Genomic DNA, 11,499 nt, shown 5'->3' on the forward strand with positions numbered 1-11,499 from the left:
TCTTTGTCTGGTTCTATCTGTCTATCTGTCTGTCTGTCTATCTGTCTGTCTGTCTGGCTCTGTCTATCTGTCTGTCTGGCTCTGTCTATCTGTCTCTGTCTGGCTCTGTCTATCTGTCTCTGTCTGGCTCTGTCTATCTGTCTGTCTGTCTGGCTCTATCTGTCTGTCTGTCTGGCTCTATCTGTCTGTCTGTCTGTCTGGCTCTATCTGTCTGTTTGTCTGGCTCTATCTTTCTGTCTGTCTGTCTGTCTGGCTCGCTCTATCTATCTATCCGTGTCTCTCTCTCTCTCTCCCTCTCTCTCTCTCTCTCCCTCCCCTTAGCCGAAGTCTCTCGGCGCTTCTCAGAGCGACCCTGATGGAGAGGACGGCGTCGGAGAGGGGACCATCAAACGTTGCCCTGTCTCCTCAAGCCCCGCCCCTCCTCCTCGCCCCGCCTCCTGTGTGCCCCCCAGGCCGCCGCCCCCTCGCCTGCCCCCCCAGAGACGCAGCAGCTTAGGTAAAGGGCCTCCCGAGCACGCTCGGACAGAACCCGAAGGGGATGATGGGAGTTTTAGGTTCTGGGACTGGCTTCACGCCGAGGAGCAGAAGGAAGACAGTAAGCCTGGCTCCGCCTCCCCCCCCCCCGGTATCCAGATGCCGCTCTGTGATTGGTAGATGTAAAAATCACGGTAGACGTGTAGTGGCTTCCATTGCCTCCAATGGAGTTTCCATCCACCTGTAATGTGAATTTTACTCCGAGCGTAAAGAAATAAACTCCTAAATCTGCTTTAAATCTGTCTTTGGCTGAGGTGAAAAAGTGAGAAGATCGAGTAAAAGCGTAAAGGCTGATGGAAACCTTTTTTTGTTTTAGTTGTTTTGTTTTGTTAAGTAAGTAACGCTGTAGCGAGTGCGTGTCGTACTTCTTACACGCTTACGTCTTAAACCTCAAACGCCCCAGAGCTGAACAGGAAACTTCCAGAAGTAAACATGCCTCCTTATTGTTGTTGTTGTTGTTTTTTTGATTGACAGAGGCACTACATTACCCACAAACCTAAACCAACACCCGCCGCCGCTGTAACCATGGAAACCGCAACGCAAGCGGGACGTTTTTCAACACCCTTGCGTCCGGAAGTAAAAGCTAGCCAGCTCGCTCGAGAGAATTAAACGATCGGCTTACATGGCGGCGTTTTCCGGGCGTCCGTCACTTCCTCCCCTTCAAAAATCCCGCCCACTGGGGTTGATTGACAGGCGTTCGTCAGCGAGACGGGATTATATTTCCGCCCGAGTTTTAGATGAAGTCGCGGTTCATCTCGTAGCCGCCTGGTTTTCCGGAGGAAACTTCTGGAACCGTTGGAGGGGGAAACAATCGCTTCATTTTCAGCTTTGTTAAGCAAACGTTAGCATTTAGCATCCACGACGATTCAGTGACGTCATCCAGCACTGATACACTCCTGTATGCCGTGTGTATTAACCCGTCACGGCGTGCACGGTGTTTATCGGTGTTAACGAGGCGGAGAACTCTAGACAGCCGCCGAGTACGTTCGTGAGGAATTGTTCTGGACGAACCGGACGTGAATAGATAGCTAGCTAGCTTACTTAAATCAGCGTGTACTGACGCGAGAGCTTTTTATTATTATTATTATTATTATTATTATTATTATTATCGCACTAGCCAGACGAATATCCAGCTAAATCTACACGGAAAAGTCGACAGGGTTCTAGTGGGTTCTTCTGTGAGGGTGATGAGAGCTTTCTGTTCAGAATGTTTTTTAAACTGTGTGTGTGTGTGTGTGTGTGTGTGTGTGTGTGTGTGTGTGTGTGCGTGTAGGTAACGGATTGAGCGCGTCGTCGCAGAACGGAGAGCGGGAAAGACTGTCGACTCTCCCGACCATTCCCAGTCGCAGGAGCAAAGACGTTCCCGTGAGTCTGGTTTTCTCCTCGGGTTCGGCACCGTCTTGTTTCGTTTCCCGTTTCCTCCGCGGATTCTGTTAACCCGTGTCTCGTTCTTGTCGCAGAAGCCGATGTGTAACGGTCTGCCTCCCACGCCCAAAGTGCACGTGAGTACACCTTCTGTCCGACACACGCGAAGGAGAAACGTCACCTTGACGACAGATCCCGGAGCCACGTTACCGAAAAAAAAAATCCCACCCCCCCCGATTCCAAAAAACGTCGCGACGCCGCGTAAAAATGTAAATAAAAACGGAACGCGACGCTCATAAACCCCGTATGTTATTCACGATAGAAGATAGAAAACGTACCAGACGTCATTTTGGATCCGATGGCCGCGACACGTCTCAAAAAAGTTGGGACGAGAGCGATAACGGGCTTGGAAAGTAAGTGTGAAACCGCTGGAGGTTAATCGGGAACAGGTCAGTAAGACGACTGGGGATAAAATGAGGATCTTAGAGAGGCGGAGTCTCTCAGAAGTAAAGATGGGCAGGGGTTGACGTCTACAGATCTGTGGAACGATTTCAGAATAACGTTAAACGACGTGAAATTGCGAAGACGACGAATATCTCATCATCTACAGGACGTGATATCATCACTAACTGATCGCACGATCCCGAGAAGTCGCACAGATCGGCAGATCGCCATAGAAACAGCCACGTTACTTCTGAGTATCGGGGAATTAACGGCTCGTGATTCCTAAGCAGAAATTGTGAGGAGGAGGGGGAGAAAAGGGGGGGGGTTAAAAAAAAAGGGTGTGTTCCTCTGATAAACACGTGTTTCTTCTGTGCAGATGGGAGCGTGTTTCTCGAAAGTGTTTAACGGGTGTCCGCTGAAGATCCACTGCGCCGCGTCCTGGGTCAACCCGGACACCAGAGGTACGAGGCACGGGTCCGAAAGCCGCGAGCCGCCGCGTGGATCCGATTTCCCGACAGGTGCTTGAAATAATCCCGTGTTTTATGCTTTCAGATCAGTATTTGATTTTCGGAGGCGAGGAAGGAATCTACAGCCTTAACCTGAACGAGCTTCACGAGACCTCCATGGAGCAGGTGGGACTCTAGAATCTAAACGTGTATCAGATGAGGGATTTTTGGCTCGAACTCACGACGCCGTAGGTCGTGACGGTCGGCCCGTACTCCCGCTTTAACTAACTGACCTGCTGATTTCTGGCAGATATTTCCCCGGAGGTGCACGTGGCTGTACGTGATGAACAACTGGCTCTTCTCTATATCCGGTAAGACCTTTTCAGCGTTAGCATAGCAGAGTGTGAATAAGAGTCCTGGGATGAGCACAGTGGGACCAGTGCACTTTAATTACATTATTCATTCAATTATTACATTGATTCTGTGTTCTTTTGGACCGTGTGTGTGTGTGTGTGTGTGTGTGTGGTGCAGGTAAAGCGTCCCAGCTGTACTCCCATAACCTGTGCGGTCTCTTCGAGCACGCTCGGCAGATGCAGAGGTTACCCATGGCCATACAGACGTACAAACTGCCCGATAAAATCATCCCTCGGTAGGTTTGGGCTTTGATGTCCATTTCCTTGGCGGTAAAGGAACGTGCAGTTAAAGAAGCGTTAACCTCGAAGCCCTTATTTATAAAGCCGCGACGCTTATCCGCTTCACGACCATACGACGAATCCGATCCCACGTCAGCGCTTTTTCATTCGGACCCGTTAGCGTCGTCATCTGACTGGTTTTGTACGAGGATCGGGAATAAAATCCGAAACCCTTTTGAGTTCCTGCTTTCTAGTAGTGTGGGTACTGTTCTGTGGACAGGGACGCTTTTAGAGGCGGAGCTTGTCGAACCCCTTTACGCGACATTTTATAAACGTGTGTTTAGCCAGCAGTTAATCGCTAAAGCATGTCGTATACGAGCGATGCGACACGTGAGAGAAAGACGGTGTGACACGCCCACGTGTCACACGACCAGTTTTGTAACTCTGTCTGTTAAATGCACTGATTCTCCGTCATTGTTCTACAGGAAGTTCACAGTGTCCAGTAAGATTCCAGACACAAAGGGGTGCCAGAAGTGTTGTGTAGGTGAGTCACGCAGATTTCAGGATGTAATGGCAGCACACAGGATTAAACACACACGAGGATTGTTCTTTTAAGCTTTACGTGTGTGAGCTAAAAAGCGAATACACACAAATACTGTATAAAAGTGTATAATGTTGTATTATATGAGAGGTATAAGAAGGACCCTGTTAATCTGTGGTGTGTTTGTGTGTGTCTGTGTCTGTGTGTGTGTGTGTGTGTGTGTGTGTGTGTGTGTAGTTCGCAATCCATACACAGGGATGAAGTATCTTTGTGGTGCATTCCAGTCCAGTGTAGTTTTGTTTGAATGGGTGGAGTCCATGCAGCGCTTCATGCTCATCAAGGTGGGGATTGTGTTTTTGTGTGTCTGAGAGTCTGTGAGAGAGAGTGAGTCTGCTGAGTGAGTCTGCTGAGTGAGTCTGCTGAGTGAGTCTGCTGAGTGAGTCTGCTGAGTGAGTCTGCTGAGTGAGCCAGTCTGAGTGAGCCAGTCTGAGTGAGCCAGTCTGAGCGAGCCAGTCTGAGCGAGCCAGTCTGAGCGAGCCAGTCTGAGCGAGCGAGTCAGTATAAGCGAGTCTGAGCGAGCGAGTCAGTCTAAGCGAGTCTGAGGGAGCGAGTGAGTCAGTATAAGCGAGTCTGAACGAGCGAGTCAGTCTGAGTGATCAAGGCAGTCTGAGTGATCAAGGCAGTCTGAGCGATCAAGGCAGTCTGAGCGAGTCTGAGCGAGCGAGCGAGCGAGTCAGTCTGAGCGAGCCTGAGCGAGCGAGTCAGTCTGAGCGAGCCTGAGCGAGCGAGCAAGTCAGCCTGAGCGAGCCTGAGCGAGCGAGCGAGTCAGTCTGAGCGAGCCCGAGCGAGCGAGTCAGTCTGAGCGAGCCCGAGCGAGCGAGTCAGTCTGAGCGAGCCCGAGCGAGCGAGTCAGTCTGAGCGAGCCCGAGCGAGCGAGTCAGTCTGAGCGAGCCCGAGCGAGCGAGTCAGTCTGAGCGAGCCCGAGCGAGCGAGTCAGTCTGAGCGAGTCAGTGAATGTCAGTCTAAGCGAGTCAGTCTGAGTTGAGTGAGCGAGTCAGTCTAAGCGAGTCTGAGCGAGCGAGTCAGTCTAAGCGAGTCTTGAGTGTCAGTCTTAGCGAGTCAGTTTAAGAGTGTCAGTGAGTGAGTGAGTCAGTCTGCTGAGTGTGTCTGAGTGAGAGAGTCAGTCTAAGCAAGTCTGAGTGAGTGAGTCTGTGAGTGAATCAGCATGTCTGTGATTACAGACCTAATTTTTTCTTTTATTGTGTGTGTGTGTGTGTGTGTATAGAGTATAGACTTCACCCTCCCTTGTCCACTGGAGGTGTTTGAGATGCTGGTGGTCCCGGAGCGTCACTACCCATTGATCTGTGTGTCCGTTGTTAAGGGCAGTCAGCCTGATCAGGTCGTGACCTTTGGCACCGTTGACCCCAACGATATAGCGCCAACCTTCACTGAACCTGGTACGAACCGATGAACTTGCTACATTTGATGCTGTAGTCTGATACTATTACATTTATTTCATTCTTTCACCAAAATCGATATAAAAGCTTCAGACCTCGAATGGAAGTGCGTCTGGTCGATTCGGAGCACAGCATGTCGTTCTGTAAAAGACGTTCTTAAGAGCTCGGACAAGCAGAAACAGGAGAGCGGTCGTAGAGAGAGAGGACTCGCGTCTCTGTGTGTTGACATGCTGTAGGTTTTCCTGTGCTTTGAGTGTGTGTGTTTCTGCTTCTGTTTCAGACACGTCACAGACGTGCGTCATTCACGTCACGCAGCTGGAAAGGGACACCATACTGGTGTGTTTGGACCGTGAGTATGGGTTTATCGATTACTGATTAGAACGCAACACTGGCTTAGATTTAGAAATTGTGTGTTTTGTTTAGTGCACACACACACACACACACACACACACACACACACACAAGCTGTTTGCCGATGTAATTTCAGTGCCAGGTGTATAAATGCTGAGGGCTGACTGTTTACACGGTATGTTTAACTGTGTGTATGTGTGTGTGTGTGTGTGTGTATGTGTGTGTGTGTGTGTGTGTGTGTGTGTGTGTGTGTTCCAGGTTGTATAAAGATGGTGAACTTACAAGGCCGATTAAAATCCAGCAAGAAGCTCTCAGCCGAGCTCACCTTCAACTTCCAGATTGAAGCAATAGGTGAGTAAAACTGTGTGTGTGTGTGTGTGTGTGTGTGTGTGTGTGTGTGTGTGTGAGAGAGAGAGAGAGAGAGAGAGCTTAATGGTTAGGTGTCCACATACTTTTGAGCATATAGTGTAAATAGTTAACTACCTTCTTGTTCTTGTCGGAACTAAAAAAAAAATGCTCAGGCCACGCCCACACACACACACACACACACACACACACACACACACACACACACACACACACTCATCATGACGCCTCTTTCTCCTGGTTTCAGTGTGTTTGCAGGACAGCGTGCTGGCGTTCTGGAGACACGGCATGCAGGGACGCAGCTTCAAAACCAATGAGGTGTGTGTGTGTTTGGGGATTGTGTATACACGATGTATTGAGTGTGTGTGTGTGTGTGTGTGTGTGTGTAATATTGCTCTGTCACTGCACCAGATCACACAGGAGATCTCTGACAGCTCACGCATCTTCAGACTGCTGGGCTCAGACAGGTAAAGAACGACCTCGAAAAAACACACACACACACACACACGTGGAGTACATATACAGTACTTATACTTCTCATAACCTTTCTCTTATTCTGTCGTGTGTGTGTGTGTGTGTGTGTGTGTGTGTGTGTGTGTGTGTGTGTGCTACAGGACGGTGGTGTTGGAGAGTCGACCGACGGATAACCCGACAGCTCAGAGTAACCTGTACATACTTGCGGGCCATGAGAACAGCTACTGAATGCGCGCGCACACACACACACACACACACACACACACACACACTAAACAGCATTCCTTTGCTACGCTACTTAACATAACACACTACACCCTCGCCACAGCTGTAAGCTACATGTGCGTGCGCACACACATTCCTATAAACAGTACGCCAGCAGCCCCGCCCTCTTACACTACTGTCTGTTATGACACACACACTACACACACTACACACTACACACACCCACCACTTCACCGCTCGTATCCTTCCCCGACGAGCCGACTCGCCCGTTTTAAATTATTTATCCTGGCATGTTACAGCGAGGGGTTGTTTTTTTTTTTGTTGTTGTTTCCCTAAAACGTTTTATTTTTTTTTTTCCCCTCTCCATCAGCCCTGCCTGCAGCCTTCCCTCGTTCTCGGTCTGGCTCCCGAAGAGCCGATGCACCTTTATTACACCGAGCGGTAACATCTTATCGTCTTGCGGCTAGCTACGTAACGACTTCGTAACGCACGAGCTGTATTTAAAGAATAAAGCGGTCCGTGTCAGTATTCGCGACGTGACGCGAGACCTCTTGCGTTTAACGATCTGAACGGCCTCGTACCGACCTCCAGACGTCCGTCCCGTAACCGTGCTTTACGATAGTTCGTCAGCGCGACCCGTCTAGCAGTAATCCAGAACACGAGTACCTCGGGCGCTTAATGATCCCGATTCCAACGATGACGAATTAACGTCAAAATGACAGATAATGACCAAAAAAACAAAAACTCTTCTGCTTTTATTACAGTTTTAGCGTTTTTAAACGGACGTTTCGTTCTCGTCGTATCTTTTGAACCTGTATCGCTTCAACTCTTAAAAAAAAAAAATCTGCGAATAAAATAAATATGCTCCTGTTTATTATTATTATTATTATTATTATTATTAAGATAAGTTGCCTTGACACTAGCTGTATTATTATTATTATTATTATTATTATTATTATTAAGATAAGTTGCCTTGACACTAGCTGTATTATTATTATTATTATTATTATTATTATTATTAAGATAAGTTGCCTTGACACTAGCTGTATTATTATTATTATTATTATTATTATTATTATTATTATTATTATTATGGTAAAACTAAGAGGTTCCTGTTCTAGAGAGCAGTAACCTGAATTCGCGTCACTTAAAAGCGATGGTCAGTCAGTCCGTAATTATAGAAATATATCTACAGCTACTTAGCGACAAATTTGTTCTTAAACGCTCGGTCTTTTTTGTTTTGTTTTGTTTTAAAAGAAATAAAAACTATCCGGTGACGACGACGACGGTTGTGTTGTAAAGCGCGTGTTTTTCTTTCCTTTCACGTCATGACAGACAGAGCGTCTCGTCCCGTCACCTCGCGGATACCGACGCGAGCTTTGAACGGTTATTCTGTAAATCTGACATCACGCTGCACGTGTGTTACGAAGTCGTTCCAGAGCTAGGCTGGACAAACTAAAATCATATACAGTGGAAAAGTGTTACCAAAAATGAGTAGAGTGTAACTTCTGTGTAGGTATTTGTCACCGTCACTTATTCTCGTAGTAATAATGATAATAATAATGATGATAATGATGATGAACAACAATATGCTTGTGAATTTATGCATTGCAATATCAGAACACGTACGTGCATAGAAGTTACAGTAACGCTAACGGACTCGTGTACATACTTTGGTTATTCGGATCAAAGGCTTCGAGGAAGAGTTTCATCCGGACGTGCGGTCGACGTCTGCGTCTTTTATCCCCGACCGTTTTCGCGAATTTGAGTTTTTTTTTAAACGCGCAAGGAATTTGTTGATTCATTTGGACACGGTATTCAAGACACTATTTTTTTTTTTTTTTTTTTTTTAAATATATATATAAACATGTATTCATCTTTAACCTAATATTGTGATTAATATCGTAAAAAAGAAACGGATAAAAAGTTAGCGAACGATCACGATGTAAGGATTTCGAATCAGCACTTCTTTATCCAAGACCAGATCCAGGAAGTCGGGTGTGGGGGGTCTGTGAAACGCGGAACGAACACGTAACTTCGAGGACGGACGGTTCGCTCGATCGACACTACAGTCTTTAGGTCATCGTTAGCCGCGTTAACGTTTTATGTACTTTTAATTTAACTCTGAAAGTGACGCGAGGGCACGGGGTCAGCGGGAACGTTAAAGGAAAACGTCCCGTCGTTATTAATAATCAACGGATTTTTTTTTTCTATCTTTATCTATTTTTAGCGAATAATTAAACACAAATTGATTTTTTTTTCTTTACTTTGTGCAAAAAATTTTGAGTCGTGTCGGCTTTTTTTTTAATTTTTTTTTTACGTTTTATACATTTTGAATTGAAATCTGTTAAAACATTACCGCTCGCCTACTCGGTTTGGGAATGTGTGTGTGTGTGTATATATATATATATATATATATATATATATATATGAACAAGATGGAAAACCGAATCGAATCGGATGCACATTCCAACGCCGAATTTTATTCCGAATGCAACGAGTAAGCAGTACGTGGAGTTTTGTTACGTCTAGACGTCTAGAGTTAGAGTAATAGATGTTCTCCTTATAGGACCAAGAACAGTTTCACTCAGCTTCTTAATGCAGGATACGTCACGCAAAACGTCGTCCAATCAACAAGTCTGATGAAAGCTCGGGGGGGGAAAAAAAAAATTCAAAGTCTTATTGCTGTAAATTTATCTCCAGGGGATCGTGTAACTCCCGGTACGGATCCCGACCGCGTTATTTACACCCGTATTATTCTCATGCGGGACGGAGGATTTAGTCCAGACTCTTTGACCCAGGGGTTTTAAACGGTAGGAATTTTGACGTATATGATTTTTAATATAGAACGTTCGTGTGCCAATAATCCTGTATCTCAACCTTCCGGCGACGTCGTGAACACTTCAGATCATCGCACAGCGTAACAACATCCTGAAATCGGACAATTGCACGTGTCCTAACATCCGGTGTACCGGGGAACATCGGATCGTGGACAGAACAAGCGTTTTAAACGTTAAACCAGCTTGGAATTTCACTTCCGAATGCGCCGACGTCGTGAGGTCGGATCGTTAAATGGATTTTAAGATCCTGTGTTTTTATTTTTATACACCTGACTACACATTTTAGCCAAATCGCTCTTTTCGCATGACGTCGGGAATAACGGGAGTGCCAGTCTTTCAGGAGATCACCGCCAAAACTCCACTTCTGATTTATTATTATTATTATTATTTACATTTTTGTTTCTAAACTAGAGATGGTGCAATACCATTTTTTTTTTTTTTTTTTCCTTCTTTCTTTTCTGAAACCGGTACTGAAACCTCGAGTTTCAGCCGATACCGATACCGATACCATCCGATATTGTTTTCTTTAAAAACTACTACGCTTTAAAATGTTTTGCATTTTTTTTGGTTTGTTTTTTAAACTGACGCACTTCAGAGTTAAACTCTCTCACACACACAAAAAAACAACACTTAGCTACAAATACATTCAAGTATAAAGTTGACGTACAATAAAATCAACCCGAACTAAAGAAAAAACAGTCGGGTTTCTTTATATTATATATATATATATATATATATATATATATATATATATATATATATATATATATATATATATATAGAGAGAGAGAGAAACATTTTCCAGTTCCAAAAATGACATTTATTTTCCAAATCCAGTTCCAATCTTTGCCATTATTTCCAAACGTATCCATGTTTTATTGGACCAGTGCCATCTCTAGATACACAACTAATGTTACAGCCAGTAAATGAACTAATAAATGTGACTCCCAAACTGATTGGCTCTCGACGTATAATCGGGTCGGTTTACGCTTTCCAAATGCAACACAAATGTGAATGTTTGCTAATCTCATACCAGTGTGAAACTCATGCGAATTCATCTCCGAACGCGTTCGAATACTAAACATTTGAAATAACCGAAATTGGAAGTTTTAAATGGACGGAGTCTTGATATTGACACACCCCAGTAATTTACACACACACACTTATTTCCTTTCGACACCTCGTGTAGATTTGTTGCTTCGGCCTCAGTCCAGCACTACAATACTACTAATGTTGTACATGTTCACCACACACTACGGCAACGCACGTACGCACTGTACGATAATATTTGTTTTTCCAGACTGTATAATCGTCTATATTTTACTTCTTTTTTTTTTTTTGTTGTTGATTTTTTTCACCCCATGAGATCCCTCGATCAGTGAGATTGAGATCATGGTGATTTGTCCATGTGTGTTTTTGTTATTTTAAATAAATAATGGATCGTTATTGAAGCGTCGCTGCCGTTTTAAACGACTCTTACGCTCCGGAGGTTACGAGTCGGACTGCGGTTTAATTCACTACACGAGAGAGAGTAAAAGAAAACGATTGCCACTCGTCCGTTTATCGTGCGACGCGGGACGGCCCTTTGCTTCGGACCGAAAGCCGTGGCTCACGTTTTAACCTTATTAATCACTGTATTGAAAATTTGCACAGTTTTATATGGACTATAATGTGACTTCCGCTGTTTTTGCAAGTGCTTAGGTGTTCTGAGACGTGTGTGGAAGAAGAACACACCGCAGCGCGCACACTCACACGCGTCGCTTTACGCTACAGACGTGCACGTTGAAACACGAGCTGTGATGTCTTTAGTCATTAGACATAACG

General features: G+C 45.3%; 1 protein-coding gene across 4 annotated transcripts in view; it reads left to right on the plus strand.

Moving 5' to 3' along the window:
• Positions 1-6,879, plus strand: part of map4k3b (mitogen-activated protein kinase kinase kinase kinase 3b) — a 26,049-nt gene extending 19,170 nt beyond the window's left edge. For 3 of the 4 annotated variants that reach the window (XM_053633598.1, XM_053633599.1, XM_053633600.1), the window contains 15 exons: positions 322-595; positions 1,808-1,899; positions 1,995-2,036; positions 2,720-2,804; positions 2,896-2,975; positions 3,100-3,160; positions 3,321-3,438; positions 3,907-3,965; positions 4,200-4,303; positions 5,248-5,419; positions 5,700-5,768; positions 6,029-6,121; positions 6,384-6,454; positions 6,548-6,603; positions 6,751-6,879. In XM_053633598.1, coding sequence (XP_053489573.1) covers positions 322-595; positions 1,808-1,899; positions 1,995-2,036; positions 2,720-2,804; positions 2,896-2,975; positions 3,100-3,160; positions 3,321-3,438; positions 3,907-3,965; positions 4,200-4,303; positions 5,248-5,419; positions 5,700-5,768; positions 6,029-6,121; positions 6,384-6,454; positions 6,548-6,603; positions 6,751-6,838 — 1,464 coding nt within the window. In that variant the 3' untranslated portion in view covers positions 6,839-6,879. The remainder of the gene's footprint in view (positions 1-321; positions 596-1,807; positions 1,900-1,994; positions 2,037-2,719; positions 2,805-2,895; positions 2,976-3,099; positions 3,161-3,320; positions 3,439-3,906; positions 3,966-4,199; positions 4,304-5,247; positions 5,420-5,699; positions 5,769-6,028; positions 6,122-6,383; positions 6,455-6,547; positions 6,604-6,750) is intronic. The other variant, XM_053633601.1, reaches the window with a different exon arrangement.
• Positions 6,880-11,499: the final 4,620 nt, after the last annotated feature.

This window comes from Ictalurus furcatus, chromosome 9 (genome assembly GCF_023375685.1).
Source record: "Ictalurus furcatus strain D&B chromosome 9, Billie_1.0, whole genome shotgun sequence".
NCBI lineage: Eukaryota > Metazoa > Chordata > Actinopteri > Siluriformes > Ictaluridae > Ictalurus > Ictalurus furcatus.